This window comes from Protopterus annectens, chromosome 16.part0, assembly GCF_019279795.1.
Source record: "Protopterus annectens isolate FY-2018-M chromosome 16.part0, PAN1.0, whole genome shotgun sequence".
NCBI lineage: Eukaryota > Metazoa > Chordata > Ceratodontiformes > Protopteridae > Protopterus > Protopterus annectens.
In genome coordinates, this window is record NC_056750.1 from 255534868 (window position 1) to 255555654 (window position 20787).

Sequence of the window (20787 nt, forward strand, 5' to 3'; positions counted from 1 at the left end):
AGCAGCAGAAAAAGCAAGATGAAGTAACAGGATAAGAGGAGGAAACACAAATATAGTAAAAGCAGCTGAACAAACTGTTTTGTTTTGTTTTTTTGTTTTTGTTTTTTTTTTTTTGTTTTTAGTAAAGTGGAAAGGGAGAGAAGAAGAACAGAAGGCAATTCAAGGTTAACAAACTAAGGGGGTTGGCCTTCCCAAATAATCTCTGTGTATTAGGTAGAATGAGCTAATTAGATGGGACTGTGAGGAGTGTCCCAGATTAAATTTATAGTAGGGGTGGGCAACTGCAAAACCCACTACATTTAAGAACACAACAACAATTGGGCCGGAGGGTGAGGGAAAACAAAATTCAGACAGAGGCCAAGCAAATATATAAATGCAGACACAGATAAGTAATAATTCAGTCAAGCAAATAAATAAAAACAGTGCAGTACTGTTAAGAATAACTGAAATATGGAATTATTTTTGATTGAAAGTCCTGGATTTATGGTGTGTTATAAATCCTAGTAATCCTAGAAGCTAAAAGAGAAAGCAGTCCACCAAGGGCTTATGGATTTAATGTAGTATTTTATAAATCTCCAGCAACATAGATTCATATTAGGAAATAAGTGTAAATCTATACTCATCCATTTGTGTTACCTGTTTCCAACTAAGGCTGCTACGTTCTCCAGGAGTGATTAGCTAGAAAACTAAATGATACAAAACAAGATGGCATACTTGTGGGTTGATAAGGGACAGGTTGAGGATTAAAACTCACCATGTGGTAATAATATGGGTCTCAGATGAGTCAGAAATAATTAAAGAAATACCTTGTGGATCATTTGTAGGATCCATTCTATTCAATATCTTTGTGAATGACATAATTAGAGTTCTGGGCAATGTGTTAGACATTCTTTTGCTGGCAATGTCAGCTGAAAATATTAGAATTATTGTGGTGGTTTGCTGATCTTCACTTCCAGGGGAATCTTAGAATCATAAAATTAATGGATAGACAGAGATAGCAGCTTAATTTCAGTGCACATAAAGCCATGAAGGTGTACTGTGAGTCTGGGTATGGAGATGCACCTTGGGTACAGTAAAGCATGGTAAAGAAAACCTCCAGGTGTGGTTCATGACATCACAGAAACTAAATTATTTTGTTGGAGATATAGGAAAGTAAAACCTTTTGCTAAATACAAAGGATGGCACTAAAAGCTTTCAAAACCAGAGAGACTACAGTTAAAGATATAACTGTCATCCTAATAATAATTCTATATAAAAAGAAGTCAAACAGCAAGTATATGAGAGAGAGAGAGAGAGACAGACTACTGTCTCTAAAACTTAAAACTACAGAAAATGTTTACCTTAAAGAGTAAAACAACTACCTTCATAAACAGCACACAAACAGATGAAAGATAAAGAACAATTTTTGTTGGTTCATACCAATACCCACATGACTACTGTTTCAAAAAAAAAAAAAAACAAAGGGCCTGAAAAAGAACTGTCAAATGTTGACATTTCAGGTAGAAACATTTAATAAACCAAGAAGAAGACAGTGAAAATCGGGTAATACATTAAGCTATTGTAATGAATAGAACTGCAGAGAGACTGGAAAAAATGGACCTTGAAAATTTCTTGTTAATCTGCCAAATAATTGTTTTTTTTTTTTTTTGTCAAGGCATCACTACTAAAATGAAAACAAGCCTGCAGAGCATTACTGATCTGGCAGCCCCCAGACCAGTAGCTATATTACTTGCAAACAAAATAAAGAACTTTGCCCCTGCACAAACAAAATGAAAAATGTTGTTCTCCTTTACATGCTATACTCTTATGTAATGCACTAAATTTTCTCATTTGCTGCTTTCATATGAGAGGGTAGTAACTTGATGATGAATGTTGTAGTATACCTTCTATAATTCTAAACTTTGACTCCTTATCAATAGAATATAACTCACATGACTTTAGCTACCAACTAGTTTTAGGCCAGGGCATGGTATCTATGTGTACTTGTACATTTGAATAACTAATTTATAACTTCTGTGTACCAGCTGAACAAAAGTCTGTGTTGCGTCACTTAATGTAATCCCCGAGGTTCAGAAACAGGTAGCACACTACAAAATGCCACTGTCATCAGGACTACACAGTGAATTATGCCTCATCAATTCAAACATTGCTGTGTTGTTCTAACAGTATGGAAGCACCAGCCTATAGTGCCACAGTGATTTCTCTGTTCAAGGGCGCATTCAAATATGTCAGTCTGGGGGCACAGCTAATGTAAATCAGCCATGTGATGTTCCCCTGACTTTTCTCCATCATTGTAATAGTGTGATACAGTCAGTCAAAGACTACCTTTTCTATACTATTGGAGTAGTAAAACAAAATTGTTCACACCATTTTTGATGTCCTACACCCATGCACTTCTGTGGCAGGAGCAAGGCTTTCAACACCATAGCAGCCATCAGAGTGTGTGTGTGTGTGTGTGTGTGTGTGTGTGTGTGTGTGTGTGGGTGTGTGTGTGTGTGTGTGAGGACACATACAGTGTGCATATGCAATTCTTTGTGTGTGTGACTGCAGCTGTCTGGATGTCTGTAAGTGTATGTGTGTGTGTGTGTGTGTGTGTGTGTGTGGACACATACAGTGTGTATATGCAATTCTTTGTGTGTGTGACTGCAGCTGTCTGGATGTCTGTAAGTGTGTGTGTGTGTCCAGCAGGGACACAGGTGGAATCCCAGGGGTATATTTTCTGTTTCCCATCCAGTTATCCAGGTTGCGCTTAAAAAGGGATAATGAGGTACTCTGCTTGACATAGAGATGGAGTCTATTTCACAGATGGGGAGTCTCTGGGACACAAATCTGTCCAGCCAACAAGTCCTACTGATGTCACAGACCAGGTTGAGGTTGCGCATGCAGGTTACTTGAGTGGAGCTTGTCTTGCGGATATGCAGCACTCCCATCAAGGCGGGGTCTAAGATTACTGTGTATGCCAGACAGAGGTCACCTCTGAGGAGTCTGTATGAAGCTGAGTAGAGGGACAGGGTAGATGTTTGTGGTCCTGTATTCTCCTGATGAGGAGCCTCTGTGGTCTCTCCAGCTGTTGCATGTGCTTTGCGAGGTGCATGCCGGAAAGGGTGTTGTACTCAATAATGGGCTTTATAAGGCAAGAATACAGGGATGTTATGACCCCCCTTGTCCCTAGATGAGATACCCTTTCTTATGAGGTGGGTCATGTAGAAAACTTGCCATACAACAGAAGCAACATAGTAGTCAAAAGTAAGGTTGCTATCAACCTGGGTGCCCAAATCCCTCACGACTGATTATGTGCTTAGGACATTGTTTTTAATGTGATAATTTGTGTGGATGTCACTCTTTCCAAAGTGGATGATAATGAATTTTTTGCTATTCAGCTTGAAGCCATGATTCTGGCACCAGTCATTTGTTTGGGTGAGACCCTCTTGGAGGATGTCCACATCACTAGGGGAATTGATTACAGCACCCAGCTTGCAGTCATCTGCAAACTTAGTCAGCCATAGCCCACTGGTTTTGGCCTGCAGCTCAGAAATGTATATCCCAAATAACAGATGCCCCAAGACTGATACCCAGCATATGACACTCATTACAGGTCTATTGCTTGAAATGGCTTCCCCTATTTTGACAAGGTGGGTTCTGTTGGTGAGCCAGTTTGCTACCCATCTGATAACATATGGATTGATGCCTAGTTGAGAGAGTTTATCTATTATGCCCATGTGGGGAATAGTGTCGAAGGCTTTGGCAGGTCAGGGTAGATGGTGTGCACCATCTTCCCCTAGTCCATGGCTTTGGTGACTGTCTCAAATAAGTCGACCAAATTTAACAGACATGACCTGCCCTTAATGAAGCCAAACTGTGTGGGATTGAGTGTTTGAAGGTTGCCAACGTCCTTGTTAATGAGGTTGATGATAATCCATTCCATGGCCTTGCAGATCAGGCTAGTTAGGCTGATGGGGCTATAATTTCCTAGATTAGTGGATGCTCCAGCTTTGTGCAAAGGGATGACAGTGGCTGCTCTTCACTCAGCTGGGATGAAGCTGGTACTCAAGCTTTGGTTGAATAGGGTGCCTAATGGTGCTGCAAGTTCCTGCCGGAGTTCATGTAGGATGCAGCCTGGGATGTTATTGTGTCCCATGGAGGTTGTATTTTTTGCCTTTCGGAGGCAGTGATGACCTGTTCCCTAGAGATAAGGGGAGTGGGCAGGTTCTGGGGATGTGCTGATTTACTAATGAGGGGGACAGAGGAGTGAAGTTTTCACTGATTCTGTCAGCCAGCAGGTTGGCTATATCTACGGTATTTGTGTATGTGGTATCCTTGACCACCAGTTCTGAGCAGATCTGGGTGCTTCCTTTGAGATTGCGGATATATGTGAAGATGGCCTTATCATTGTCTCTAGTAGATGTGGCCAATTTGGACTCGAAGTTTGATTTGGAGGATTTCACAAGTGCTCTTATTTGCTTGTTCAGGCTAATGAGAGCTTGCTTCCAATTGGGCACCTGCTCCATCTTGGTCCTGGACAGCAATTTTTTCCTTTTGTTATAGAGCTTATTTATAGCAGATGTCCACCAGACAGGTTTACTCTTCCTTGCGGAGGATGATTTTGTCCTGTCAGGTATTCCTGATTCCATGCTTCTATATAAGTGCTTGTATAGTACTTTGGTGTAGATTTGGACATTGGTGCCAGTTCCTACAAAGAGGGAAGGGGCTGTGAAGCTGTTTATACCATCCCTCAAGAGGATGTAATCAGCTTTGGAGAATTTTTTTGTTTGATCCTAACTAGAGGGGGGTTCAGGGAAGATGGTGCCTTCGAAAGTGCCTGCTTTATGGTCGGATCTTACCAGGGAGGCTGGTACTGTAGGGATGCTGCAGAGGTTATTCATGTTGGTTAATACCAAGTCCAAGATATTATCACCTCTTGTGGGGGTATTGACTAGCTGTTCCAAGGTGTTTGTATTGACAAAATCAAGGAATGTTTGGGCATTTGTGTTCTGGCATGAGTAGTTCTTCCAGTCTATGTTTGGGTAGTTAAAGTCGCCCAGAATCAGGGTAAAGGGTTGAATCTTGATAGATTCTAAGTGGTCCAGATAGGTGGAGTGGGCATGTTGAGTCAAATTTGGCGGCCTATAGCAAGCTATGATTTGAATCGGGTCTTGACAATGGTTAACTGCACCTGGAGTGTCTCCTGTGCGTCATACTGTTTGACCAGCCTAGAGGTATGTATGTCTTTAATATATATTGAAACTCCACCTCCTTTGGCTTTGCTGCCCACAGTTTGTGGTCTGAATGTATGATAGGATGAGTAACCAGGTAAGGCTGGAGTGCTTTCCACAGCTCTGAACCAAGTTTTGGTGACTGTGCAAATTTCAGCATCTTCCAGGGTTTAGAATGTTTGTAATGAGTGCAGTTTGATGTATAGACTTCCTAGCATTTAGCAGCATGACCTTCAGTTTGCGTTTTATTGAAATTTTTATGTTGGTAGTTTTGACCTCATCAGTTTTCCTAAAAAAGGCACTATGGGGGAGGCAAGAACCTTTTCCAAAAGCCTGAAGCCCAAGTGAGACAGATGCAGGCCATCTCTGGCAAAGCATTGTGGTCTGTCGATCATATCTTTCCAGGCTATCAGGTACTGGATCCCCTGGAATGACACCAGAAACTAAGCCAAGTGTTAAAATCAATCATCTTCTGTTTGTATTAAAGCATCATTCTGGGTGACGGTAGAATACTGCTTAAGGCTAGGGCCACACCTGCCTGGGACACATATCCAGCAAACTCAACCATGTCTCTCTTCATATAGTCCAGGGAGGTAAATCTCAAGTCATTCTTGCAAACATGGACTATGACAGAATCATAACAGTACCTGTTGTTGGGAGACTTGAGTGTGTGTGTGATATGGCAGATACTGGCACCTGACGAACAACGACTTTTTCCTTATCCAGCCTGGTGAGAGGCATGTCACACTTACAATTTAAACAAGCTATAAACAAGCAGTAATAAATGCAGCAAAAAATATGAAATTGAACACTTTAGAGAACAAGCAGCAGAAAAAGCAAGATGAAGTAACAGGATAAGAGGAGGAAACACAAATATAGTAAAAGCAGCTGAACAAACTGTTTTGTTTTGTTTTTTTGTTTTTGTTTTTAGTAAAGTGGAAAGGGAGAGAAGAGGAACAGAAGGCAATTCAAGGTTAACAAACTAAGGGGGTTGGCCTTCCCAAATGATCTCTGTGTATTAGGTAGAATGAGCTAATGAGATGGGACTGTGAGGAGTGTCCCAGATTAAATTTATAGTAGGGGTGGGCAACTGCAAAACCCACCACATTTAAGAACACAACAACAATTGGGCCGGAGGGTGAGGGAAAACAAAATTCAGACAGAGGCCAAGCAAATATATAAATGCAGACACACATAAGTAATAATTCAGTCAAGCAAATACTGTTAAGAATAACTGAAATATGGAATTATTTTTGATTGAAAGTCCTGGATTTATGGTGTGTTATAAATCCTAGTAATCCTAGAAGCTAAAAGAGAAAGCAGTCCACCAAGGGCTTATGGATTTAATGTAGTATTTTATAAATCTCCAGCAACATAGATTCATATTAGGAAATAAGTGTAAATCTATACTCATCCATTTGTGTTACCTGTTCCCAACTAAGGCTGCTACGTTCTCCAGGAGTGATTAGCTAGAAAACTAAATGATACAAAACAAGATGGCATACTTGTGGGTTGATAAGGGACAGGTTGAGGATTAAAACTCACCATGTGGTAATAAGATGGGTCTCAGATGAGTCAGAAATAATTAAAGAAATACCTTGTGGATCATTTGTAGGATCCATTCTATTCAATATCTTTGTGAATGACATAATTAGAGTTCTGGGCAATGTATTAGACATTCTTTTGCTGGCAATGTCAGCTGAAAATATTAGAATTATTGTGGTGGTTTGCTGATCTTCACTTCCAGGGGAATCTTAGAATCATAAAATTAATGGATAGACAGAGATAGCAGCTTAATTTCAGTGCACATAAAGCCATGAAGGTGTACTGTGAGTCTGGGGTATGGAGATGCACCTTGGGCACAGTAAAGCATGGCAAAGAAAACGTCCAGGTGTGGTTCATTACATCACAGAAACTAAATTATTTTGTTGGAGATATAGGAAAGTAAAACCTTTTGCTAAATACAAAGGATGGCACTAAAAGCTTTCAAAACCAGAGAGACTACAGTTAAAGATATAACTGTCATCCTAATAATAATTCTATATAAAAAGAAGTCAAACAGCAAGTATATGAGAGAGAGAGAGAGAGACAGTCTACTGTCTCTAAAACTTAAAACTACAGAAAATGTTTACCTTAAAGAGTAAAACAACTACCTTCATAAACAGCACACAAACAGATGAAAGATAAAGAACAATTTTTGTTGGTTCATAGCAATACCCACATGACTACTGTTTCAAAAAAAAAAAAACAAAGGGCCTGAAAAAGAACTGTCATATCTTGACATTTCAGGTAGAAACATTTAATAAACCAAGAAGAAGACAGTGAAAACTGGGTAAGACATTAAGCTATTGTAATGAATAGAACTGCAGAGAGACTGGAAAAAATGGACCTTGAAAATTTCTTGTTAATCTGCCAAATAATTGTTTTTTTTTTTTTCAAGGCATCACTACTAAAATGAAAACAAGCCTGCAGAGCATTACTGATCTGGCAGCCCCCAGACCAGTAGCTATATTACTTGCAAACAAAATAAAGAACTTTGCCCCTGCACAAACAAAATGAAAAATGTTGTTCTCCTTTACATGCTATACTCTTATGTAATGCACTAAATTTTCTCATTTGCTGCTTTCATAAGTGGTACGAGAGGGTAGTAACTTGATGATGAATGTTGTAGTATACCTTCTATAATTCTAAACTTTGACTCCTTATCAATAGACTATAACTCACATGACTTTAGCTACCAACTAGTTTTAGGCCAGGGCATGGTATCTATGTGTACTTGTACATTTGAATAATTTATAACTTCTGTGTACCAGCTGAACAAAAGTTTGTGTTGCGTCACTTAATGTAATCCCCGAGGTTCAGAAACAGGTAGCACACTACAAAATGCCACTGTCATCAGGACTACACAGTGAATTATGCCTCATCAATTCAAACATTGTTGTGTTGTTCTAACAGTATGGAAGCACCAGCCTATAGTGCCACAGTGATTTCTCTGTTCAAGGGCGCATTCAAATATGTCAGTCTGGGGGCACAGCTAATATAAATCAGCCATGTGATGTTCCCCTGACTTTTCTCCATCATTGTAATAGTGTGATACAGTCAGTCAAAGACTACCTTTTCTATACTATTGGAGTAGTAAAACAAAATTGTTCACACCATTTTTGATGTCCTACACCCATGCACTCCTGTGGCAGGAGCAAGGCTTTCAACACCATAGCAGCCATCAGAGTGTGTGTGTGTGTGTGTGTGTGTGTGTGTGTGTGTGTGTGTGTGTGTGTGTGTGTGTGTGTGTGTGTGAGGACACATACAGTGTGTATATGCAATTCTTTGTGTGTGTGACTGCAGCTGTCTGGATGTCTGTAAGTGTGTGTGTGTGTGTGTGTGTGTGTGTGTGTGTGTGTGTGTGTGTGTGTGTGTGTGTGTGTGTGTGTGTGTGGACACATACAGTGTGTATATGCAATTCTTTGTGTGTGTGACTGCAGCTGTCTGGATGTCTGTAAGTGTGTGTGTGTGTGTGTCTAGGTAGGTGCATGTCCTGTGCAACTGCATTGCATGGGTGGATGGGGGTGAGCATTAGTGTTGTTAGGTCTAACAGTACTTGTGATCGACTCAGAGACATGACAGTGAGCCACTGATAACAAGTTGCTCAGTACACCTTTATCGAGTTTCTGAAACACAAAACACTGCTGTTTTGCTATTGGGCATAGCTACATTGCCCAGATGATGCTAACAGCAATATTTCTTTGAGTGTCTGCCAGTGTCTTTTGTGAATGTGTCAGTATTTTGTAATTGCCCTTGTGCTAGTAATCCTTGTTATGGCTGAAAAGGGTCCCTTTTCCAGTTTACCTATCTGATTATCAAATGATAGATATATTATAGTGTATAAAGCTAGTGTGACTGCTATATTTTGTACATTGAAGATAAGGTTATTTCTACCATATCATTCACGTGTAATGTTACGTGCTGCTTTAAGGGAGGTGGTGTCAGCAGGGTTAAGGACAGTGCTCCTAAGTTTGCATTCATATACATAATTGAAGAGTCAAACAATGGAGTCAGTTTTTATATATGAGAAAAAAATGCCAAGAAAATAAGTGGCCCCAGGACAGAGCCTGGAGGGACTCCACTGGTTGACTATCAAAACAGTCCTCCCTTTTTTATCAGTTGTATACAACCATGTAACCAAAAACAGATCCATGTTATTATACCTTCCTTTACCTTCAGATCCCAAAGTTATATGTCCATCTTAGGTTATGGTGCTGAATGCTTTAGCCAGATTAAAGTAAGCTGCGTGAACAGATAAACCTGCATCCAAGGCAAGTGGTCACTCTCTCAAAGCAATTTATTAGGCTATGCATACATGATCTGATCCTCCTTTAACAAAAGATGCTGGGTTAGGTCATGGAGAAAGAGGTTCTATTTCTGTCGGAATCACTTCTATGATGATTCTGTTCTTCACCTTCCACAATATGCTTGTGAGGTGTGTGTGTGTGTGTGTGTGTGTGTGTGTGTGTGTGTGTGTGTGTGTGTGTGTGTGTGTGTGTGTGTGTGTGTGTAAATATTTCTCTTGTGGACTAGGACCATAACAGCATTCTGCTATTAGATATCAGGGGCAAAGCCATGTTTTAATGCTCTGTTAAGAATGTGTGTAAGGGGGTATACTAGATTGTTTTTGACTGACTAAATAAGGATTACAGTCATCTCATCGGTTCCAATGGAGTTGGTGTTTCCGACCTTACTGATGGCAGAGGTGGCCATTTTGGATGCAGTTTCAGGTAGGATCGTGTTGTAGGCAGAAGCATATGTGGCACTTCACTTTGTGGCCTGAAATTTGTTCCAGATCGGTCTATTAGTGTATTAGCTGTATCTGTTGATTTTGTTATAGTGATACCATTATGTTTTAGCAGGCTACATGTTTGTTTCTTCCCCTTCACTTTTCAGATTTGGTTGTAAAAACCTTTATTATTGTCACTCATCTTGACTCAAGTTTTACTTTGAATGAAGAATTTCTTCATTTGATTGCTTTTTTGGATGGAGTTGACATTAGTCTTGAGTTGGTTTGGGTAAAGCTTGAAGACGTCTTTTCTTTCGGTTTAATAATTTACTGATTCTGTAACTCTACCTTTTGCAGTATTTTCCACTGTATTGATATCTCGTGGGGGTAAATTTACCAGGGCAATTATTTAAAGTGTTGTAGAGAGTCACGAGTGATTCCTCAATAGGTTGTGAGGGGGAATAAATATATAGCCCCAGGTGATTGATGCAAGGTGATTGTTCAAAGCAGCTAATGTCTGAAAGCTCCTTACATTGGTTTCATTGTCTTTTTTTATTATTAGATTAGGTTTGGTGTATATAAGGAATGTGACGGCATTGTGGGCAGTACAAAAAGGGTGCAGGGTAATGTGTAGCTTAGCACAGCTAACAAGGATGGTATCTAATATGCTCACCCTTGTTAGCATCTTTATAGTTTGTTCAAGTCTATTAAAGTTTATGAAGCTCCAAGCAGACAGTGGAGGGATATGTTAGGACACCAAGTGGAACAGTATTTCCCATTATGGGAAGGAATACAAGTTCATCAAGAAAGTGGTTGTGTTCTTTTTGTGACATGTAGGTGGTACAATAACATGTTAAAAACTATAGTTTGTGGTGTTTACTGTAACCTGGGTATGGATACTTCATGCCCAGAATTTGTTTCTATAACTCTGCTTTTGCAGGACTAACTAATTACAATGGGTTGACCACCTCCTTGGTCACTGGGCAAGGATGAGCAGAAGGATTTGTAACCAGGTATTTGTAGAATGCAAGGCAGGCCTATGAACCATGACTTTTTAACAGTAGATGCCCTGATTCCTTCAAAGGCAAGTAAGCCTCTAGGTAGGTTATTTTTTTTTTAAAGTTGTAAGTGCTACTACATGCTTGTCTTATTGATATCAATGAATCTTAGCTTGGAATGCCAATTACTTTGGCCTTGCCTGAAAACCCACCAGACCTGACAAACTTGTCTATTCAGTAGCATACCCCCTTTAGAGGATTGGTGTAGCCCACCCATTCTTTGCTGAAAAGAACTGAGCCCCACACATTTCCTCCAAGGCATGGAAACTCCATGAATTGATAGCTAGATCTAAATGGATGGTTAAAACCAAATAATACTCTCTGTGTACTTAGGTGATGTCCTCCGTGACAAAGGGTCCCACCAACTGCAAAGGATTTATCAACCTACATAAGGTCATCCACAAGATCAAACATGACCCTCATATATTTTGTTACGCACACAATGTCACACCAAACTATACATCTGTTATTATGTTATTGGATTGTGACACTAAAAGGCATACATTTAGAATTTAGTGTAATAATGCAATAGATTATTTAAATGCAGATACTTCACAATTAAAATAGCAAAATAAATGTAATACCTTACTATCACACTCAAGTATTGTAGTATTTGCAGTAACTGTTAAGCAGTTTTGTATAACATAGACATCAATACATCTGCTCGTGAAAGTATCACATAATATAAACTTAAAATAATTACACCTTATAGAAAATACTAAGCATTTGAACCTCAACATTCTAATCAGGAGTTACATTGCAAAAATAGCAAAAACATGAATGACAAAACATTTCAGCTATATTTCAAGAATGACTTCGGTGTTAACAAACAATTCAATCCAACTGGCTTGAAAGCACTTAATATAAACCTCAAACATATTTACATATCATCGCCAAATGGGGGACAGGCATTTGTTCCAGCACTGAAATATGAATATAATATGGCATATAAAACTGATAATTTTTTAAACAAAAATCCCAAAGTGTATCAGTTCTTGACCCTAATAATATGTTTCATTTGTTTCTGTACCTGTAGCTTCAGCTTCTGCACTGTTTGACCTGCAAGTACTAGTGAACACAAAACCAAAGGGCATAAATAATGAACTCAGTGTCACAATTATAAATTAATTTTAAGCCCTTTTCAGCCCCAGGTAACACAATGAATCTGGCACCTTAACTTAAGATATTTATAAATATCATTTATTGGAATTAGGCCTTTTTCTTTGAAAGTGTTAACATTAACCTGTTGATCAGATTGTGACTTACTATGACAAACCATACTCTTGAAATAGTTTATAGAATGTATTAGTGATCTGAGTCTGACTTCATAAATGGGAAAAATAACGGAGTAATTCCTGAACTCACGGGTCACATGGGCTGCTTAATGAACTTCATCATGGACTGACAGCAGGCAGATCATGTCAGATTAGCCTGCTCCAATTCTGTGACTGTTTTATAAGGAAGGTAGACACAGGTAACTCAGTGGCTATGATTTACCTGGATTTCAGTAAAGCCTCTGACATAGTCCCTTATAACAGGTATCTCACAAGACTGATGGGACAGGAATAGGGACAAACTGTGCAAGTGGGTAAAAGGTAAGCTACAAATGGTAGTAGCAAGGTGTAAGTACTCAGGGGAGAAAGATATGACAAACGGTATTCTATTACTCTTCAGATATTGCTAAGATAATCAGTGAAGTCCCACAGTAGTAGGTCCTCTCATGTTCAAAGTCTACTTCTCTGATTTCAAAATTGATATTGACTCTACATGTCCATTATTTGGAATTGCTTTGTTGTTTGCTTGGATTATTGTTGCATTCCAACGGTGTACCCCTGTGCCGGTCCTTTCTTGGTTTTGGTGATATATAAGAACTTAATCTGGAGGTTGTGTGTAAATATTTGGGAATTGATGAAGGGTCCTCAATAAAACATGAACAAATGTCAACAAAACTCAGTAAAGAATATTTTAGAAGACTAAAATTAATACTGAAAATAGTCCTGACATCTAGGAACAAAGTCCAAGCTATAAACCAATTTGCTTTTCCTGTTGCAACTTACAGTTTTGGGGTGACTGACTGGCCCCAAAAGGTACTGGATGAGTTGGAGAGGAAAACAAGAAAACTGGGTCACACTTATCAAATAATATATAAAAACTAGTGTATACCAAGAGTATATATTTCTCATTCTGAAGGATGTATGGGCCTCCTCGAAACTGATTACATTTATAGAGTTGCAATCGTAGGACTGCATACATATCTGATGACCTCATCAGATCCAAACAGTGAAAGTTTTGAAACATGAAGAGAACAAATGTAACATGAATTCCCTGCTTAGTTTAGAAGCATATCAGTGTCAAGTGGGAATGGAACCCAAACCAAAGAAGACAAAAATCAGGCAGCAACTGAATGTGCTAATAAACAAAAGAAGGCATATAAGGAGAATAATCAGATGAGAAGGCGAGGAATATGAAAACTGCATAAATATAGTTACAGATACAGAAAACTCCTGTCACAGTCTCACGTCAGTCAGGATCTGATGCTGAAATGGTTAAGGAGAGATGAATTTAATCCAAAAGATGAAACTTTAATATAAATGGCTCAAGATAGTGCACTGCTTACATGTTGGTTTACAAAATACAGTGAAAATGTGGGAGAAACAGAGAAATGCTGGTTCTGTAAAACAGAACTGGAAACAGTTATACATCTTGCTGCTGGGTGTGATATACTAATGGCAGAAGGACTATATACTGAAAGGTATAATAATGTGCCAAGACTGTTGCAATGGGTATTGTGCAAACATTACAGTACTGAAGTAGCTGAGGAGCATTGGAAACATGAGCTACAAAGTATTAGAGAGAATCCATCCTTCCATCCATCCATCCAACCATCCATCCATCCATCCATCCATCCATCCATCCATCCATCCACAACCCCATTTTTCCCATTTTTGCACATGGAGTTGGGGTGTCACTTCAACAGATGATGTTTATATCACATGGGCTCACCCATTACCAACAGTTCAAAAAATAGATGTGAGAAAACAAGATATAGTCCATGAAAAGAAGACAAAAGTAGCACTGATCGGTAATAATATCAGTACAATAGAGGATATTCTAAGCTGGGTGTCCTCAACATACCCCCAAGAAACAATAATACTAGGTGATTTTAATACTGACTGGAAAGGTGTCAACGCTGATAATCCTACATCCCATATCAACCTTCATGGCTTTAGTCAAACTATCACCTCCACAACCAGAATCAACAAACCAAACAAAAAAGAACACCTTAGACTGGATACTTATAAATAGACAGAAACAAGCTTACAAGGAAGGAACTCTGCCAGACGATGTAAGTGATCATACTTTGACCTACATCATAAGGCAAAAAAATGATATTTCAAACCCCCCACATATAGGATTGCACGTACCAACAAACACTTTAACCCAGAATTATTCCAAAATGATCTTAGTGCCTGTGACTGGAACCCTTTAAAAACTCTACCACTTGAAGAGGCTGTTAAGTATCTGAACTCTAAATTCTTATCTATCCTTGATAAGCATGCACCCAAACGGTCTATCAGAATTAAGTCCAAACCAGCCCCCTGGCTTTCTAAAGAAACCAGACAGAAAATTTTGCTTAGGAACAAGTCTTGGGCTAAGTGGAGAGCTAACAAAAATATCTCTGATCAACAAACTTTTAGGCAGTTGAGAAATAGTGCAAATAATGCAATACTTACAGACAAAAAGAACTACTACTGTAAACTACAGCAAACTCACCAAAACAATTGCCAGAAGTTCTGGTCTAGTATCAATAAAATCCTTTTCCCAGGGCACTCTCGTACACCTACCCCACTTGAGGCCGATCCAAATACCCCCCATCAAACTGCCAGTGCCTTCAATACTTTCTTCACAGAGACCATACAATCAGTAGCCAGTCAACTAATCCCAGACAACTCAAGCCTTCCCACCACTGTACCTGGCACTCTACCAACATTCCATCTGCAACCCATCTTTACCACTCTCATCTACAAATTCATCCAAAAACTTAAGCCTTGTACTCCTTCTGCTGATCATCTACCATCTCAATACCTGCAAAAAGCAGCCAAAGTAATTGCCTACCCTATATCCATCCTCATAAATAGAACCATTCCAGACATCTGGAAAATCTCCCATATTATTCCCCTACACAAAGGTGGTAACTCAAATGATTACTCTAACTACCAGCCAATAGCTCTTTTATCACCCTTAGCAAAAATTATGGAAAAATGCATTCACCAACAACTATTAAACCATTTATCTCAACATAACATAATAGCAAACTGCCAGCATGGCTTTAGGCCATCACATAGTACCACAACTGCCCTATTATCCTTTACAGATGCCATCAATAGAAATCACAATAAAAACAACCTCTTATCTGCACTCTTTATTGACCTCTCAAAAGCTTTTGACATGGTAAACCATGCCCTTCTTATCAACATTCTTGAATCCCTTTCCCTTGACTCTCAGGCTGATAAATGGTTCAGGTCTTACCTTAGCAATAGGCAACAGGCAGTTCTCTGGGAAAATAATATATCATCCCTTCTGCCAGTCACCCTCGGAGTCCCTCAGGGCTCTATTCTAGGACCACTTCTTTTTTCACTATTTATCAATGACCTCCATGTAGCAATTCCTCAAGCCACCTGCATTCAATATGCAGATGACGCTAGTATGCTCAGCAAACTCCCCATCAGAACTACATTCTCTAACTCAGAATGTATTTAACATAGTAGAAACATGGTTCACAAAATGTTGCCTCCTTCTCAGTGCTAAAAAAACTAAGCTTCTTCTCTTTACACCCACCAGTAAGTCCTCCCCCATAGATTTCTCAGTCATTTCCAATAATGGCACTATTATATTCCCTGACTCTACCACTAAATTGTTAGGAATTACTATTGACAATAACCTTACTTTTGATAGCCATATAAATAACACCATAAAAACTGTCAACAGAAAAATAGGCTCCTTATATAGAATCAAACCTTTCCTAACTCCGATATCCAGAACCAAGATTGCTCACTCCCATTTAATCTCAACTCTTCTGTACGCCTCACCCATATATATTATCCTAAAGAAAAATAATCTTATCAAACTAGCAAATTCTTATAATAACATCGCCAGATTTGCCACTGGCAATCCCTTTAGAACTCACCACTGTCTGAATCTAATGCAGCTAGTCTGGCTTGAACTTTAAAACCATCTGATAGTCTCCCAACTCACGACTGCCCACAAGATATTTTACCAACCTAACAGCACTCTTATACTCTCCAATCTCATAATCCCCTACAAAAATCTAAATTCCCTACACTCTTCTAGCAAACTTCTTGCTAGCATAAGCAAGTCTAACAACATGGCTGGAGATTCTCTGTTTTCCAACACAGTGGGAAAAAACTGGAACCTACTGCTCAATGAACTAACTTTACTTTCTTCCTTGCCTCTCTTTAAACAAAACCTCAAAAGACACCTCAAAACACACTGGTTATGCCCCTGCAGCAACCTTGACTAATCTTCTGCTTTCACTACTGATATTTCCTCTTCCTACTAAATTTACCAAAACTTTAATGCTCACTCCTTGGAAGCAGAACTGTAACTGGTGAACTCAAATCAACATACTGATGTAATCTATCCTGTTTGATGTACTGAAATTCCTCATGAATCATACTGTATAATAATTTATCCTATACTTATTGTCACTTTTTCTAGTGTAAATACCTACTCTATTTTATTATTACTTGTTGTATTTTTTATTGAAATCCTTTCATTTACTATGTAACAACATTAATTTTAATTTCTATTTGCTACTACTGGAGCTTTTCTCCCTGGGCCTCTACTGAAAATGGAAATATATCCAGTTAAACTAGGCCAGTTAATAAATGTAAAATAAATAAATAATAAAATAAAATAAATTGAAATTACTACACTCAGTGACTACAGTGTCTGATGTATAGAGAAACACAAAGACATAAAATATCAGGATTTACATGCAGAAATGAGGGCAATGTGGAAGAAGGATACACAGACAATTCCAATAGTAGTAGGAACAATGGGTCTCATAAAAAGAATTTACAGTCGTATTTAGATATGCTACCGATACATGTAATGCCATATGAATCACAGAAGGAATCATTTCTGGTGCCCAGATTTGTGGGTGCTGCAAAGAGCACTTTTGGCTAACATCAAAGATTGAAACACTCCTAATTTCATAAACTTTAATCATACTTTGACTTAAGAATGGAGTTCATTCCAGTCATGATATTAGAAGCCCAAAATACTTGGAGAAATTAAACCTGAAAAAATGACCAAATGGAGAGATGATAAAATCATCAACCAAAAGAGACTAGTATTGCTGGAACTGAATTCATCCTCAGGTCTTGGTGAGCACCTTCACAAGCTGGACCCTATTTTTACAAAATCTCACGAAGTCAACACTGCTATATAGACTGTTTTTATATAGCATATATCATGGACAGTAGTAGGTTAAAAAAGAAAAAAAGATAGCTGAGTGTACAAGTCCCTGGATACAAAAGTGCCCAATCTTGGTATGTGGACTGGTGCCAGGACTGGAAAAATGACAGTGTAGAATCCTCAAGACATGGAAATAGTCCTACAATGGGGTTAGGTCAGGATCAGGGAGAGGACTGACTGCTGTTGTAGAAGTAGTAGTCCACGAAATCCACAAAAACTGACAAGCTAAAAAACAGCCACAAAGATAATAAAGTGGACTGTTGAGGATAAAAAAAAGAAATTATGCATTGTTACTATCATGCAAGAAGCCCAGAATTTTCCAGATAGAAGATATTCAAAAAAATTAAGAGTGAAATCAGAAGAAAGAAAAACACTAGCACAAGAAAAACTGCCAAAAAGCTTCAGTTTGTGTTCATTAGTACAACAAATCCATGAAAAAACATTATACAGACCAGTAAACTGTAGGCCTTTTGTGGGAAAAAGTGACTGAGGAAGTGCAAAAATATAAAGAACAAAACCTAGAAATTTTTGAAAGGTATAAATAAGAAACATGGACATGGGAAACAAAGAAAGATCTGATATGATGCAATATTTATGCATAGGAGAAAGCCAAACTAATCAGCACAAGAAAGCAGCTCCAAAGATATTTGAAGAGAAATATAGGAAAAGGCACAGAGATATCAAAGATTTCACAATACAAAAGTAAGACCACAAAGGGGGAACGTAGAACAGAAGATTAGTAAAGTAAAAGTTAAAGAAACTGAAGTTATGGAATATATGCAAAGTGAAGGATTTAGTGTAGAAAGTCTAACACAGATTTTGTCACAGGATGATGAAATAATGAGTCCCCCAAAGTAAGGAGAAAGTGGTGGAGAGAAAGATATCTGAAGAAAAAAATCAACATTGGAAAAAAAAGAGATGTAATACGGTACTTATGCAAAGGAGAAAGCAAAACTAATCAATGCAAAAATAACAGATATTTGAAGAGAAATACAGGCAAAGCCATCTGGATATGAAAAATTTCATATTACAATAAATAAAAAACAAAGGGGGAAAATAGAAAAGAGGATAAGTAATGGAGAAGTTAAAGAAATAGAAAGTGAAATTATGGGTTACCTGCGAATTGAACGATTTAGTGTAGAAAATCCAAAGTAATGTCACAGCACGATGGAACGAGTCCCCAAATTAAGGAGAAACAGGTGAACAGGAAGCATCTGATCAGTTGCCACATGAAGATATTCTGGAGCCTTCAGCAGGAAACCAGTACAAAAGTTTAATTGAAGTTGCATTGCGGAAAGAGCAGGAAACAGTAGCAACTCCAACACAGTCAATGTTGTGGAGTGATTGACCAGTGAGTTCCCACATGAAAGAGCAATGTATGTCGCAGGATGCAGCTGAAGGGAATATGTCACAGGAAGATGTTTTGGAATTTTCTGTAGAATGTCCGCAGAAAACAGAGAACAAAGAACATGTCCTTAATTTAGAAAAAAATGATCTAAGGGAAAAGTTGCTTGATTTCATAGAGATGGATATACATGCTAAGATCCATGAACGAAATAGATTACAGAAAGTCAATAAGAACCAAAATGTTAACAGTCTGATAAAACAAATGAATACATTAGTCAAGACCATTAACAGAAATTTGTGTGCTATAACAGAAGTAAATGGGATATATTACTGTGTACAACACCCAATGATTACAGTCTCTTACATACAGAAAGACACAAAGTAATAAAATACTAGGATTTGCAGGCAAAAACAAGGGCAATGTGGAAGAAGGCTATCTAGACAGTTCCAATTGTAGGAGCAATGGGTCTCATTAAAAAAAAAAATACTGTTAAATTCGATATGCTACCATTGTAACGCTGTATGAATTGCAGAAGGACTTGATTCTGGGCGCATTGTGGGTGCTGCAAAGAGCACTTTTGGTTAACATCAAAGACTGAAACAATACTAATTTCATGAAGATTAATCATACTTTGACTTAGGAGTCGGGCCTATTCTTGTCATGGTACTAAAAACCCAAAAGACTTGGAGAAATTAAAGTGAAAAAATACAGACATCCATGGGTATATGTGAGGGTGCATATATGTAGAAGGAAGATCACAGGAAGAACACAGGACAACAACAGGTGTATGAGAGTGGGATCCGGACACATGCTCGACTAGCATATGTCCGAATCACAAAACATCAAACGCATATACACGAAAGCGCTTAACATCGACAAGCGCTTCCATGTATGTGTGCTTGTTTTGTAGATCGGACTACAGTGAAAGGGGAAATTCCCTTTTCCCCACTGTTGTGCAATCTCGGATTAAGAATAATAAAGTAGGGGGGTGGGGGTGCAGGGGGGTGAAGCCCCCCTGCAGAAAGGTAGATTTTTTTTTTGAACTACACATACACGGAAGCGCTTTTCGATGGTAAGCACTTTCGTGTATGTGTGTTCGATGTTTTGTGATTCGGACATATGCTAGTCGAGCATGTGTCCTAGAGCCATGAGAGTGTGCATGCACATGTCAGGAGCTCACAGTACAAATGGCAAGTGTCCATGAATATATGATGGAATGATCACAGAAGGATCTGCAGACAGACATGTATCTCTGTGAGTGTGGACTTGTGTGGTAGGACGGTCATAGAAGCAGCTGCAGATGTGCACTCCTCTGTGCAAGTGTGCTACTTGTGTAAATGTGTACATCATTGAAATGCCCTTTGGTGAGATCCCATCACTAAAATTATAAAACTCACCTTGTGGTTGTGTAACCTCTGAGTATGTTATATTAAGTAAGGAGTGCATTGAGCTTCACAACCTGCATGGGGTGTGAAAGGCTCCCACCACTTCACCCAGGACCTTAGTTTCTCTTTCATTTTTTGGCTGGTTCATGAAGTAGGACTTTGGGAAGAGATTCTCAATTTTTTCTGCTTATCCTGTGCATGACTAATGATATCACTGCATGTGTGTACTGTAGACTACAAATGTGTCCTCAGTACCAAAATCAGGTAAAGTCCATACCAATACAGCAGGGTGTGGAAACTAGCAGAAAAAACGTAAAGCAAAATATATAACAAAAAAAATATGTAAGGAAGATTGTGACAGTACAGTTAATGCAATGAGTGAAACTTGTTATATCTGACATCAGTGGGGCTGGACTTTTTGGTTCTGTGTAAAACAACAAACATGAAAATCAGTGGGCCTCTGAGATAGTATCTTAGGGTTATAATATTAATACTGTGGTTCTATGGCAGC

At 38.6% G+C, this 20787-nt stretch overlaps 1 protein-coding gene across 1 annotated transcript in view; it reads right to left on the bottom strand.

The window, feature by feature from the left end:
* The window catches only part of LOC122790586 (extracellular calcium-sensing receptor-like), a 115631-nt gene that overhangs the window by 12728 nt on the left and 82116 nt on the right, over positions 1–20787 (bottom strand). Inside the window, exon 8 of the mRNA XM_044058112.1 lies at positions 8024–8026. Coding sequence (XP_043914047.1) covers positions 8024–8026 — 3 coding nt within the window. The remainder of the gene's footprint in view (positions 1–8023; positions 8027–20787) is intronic.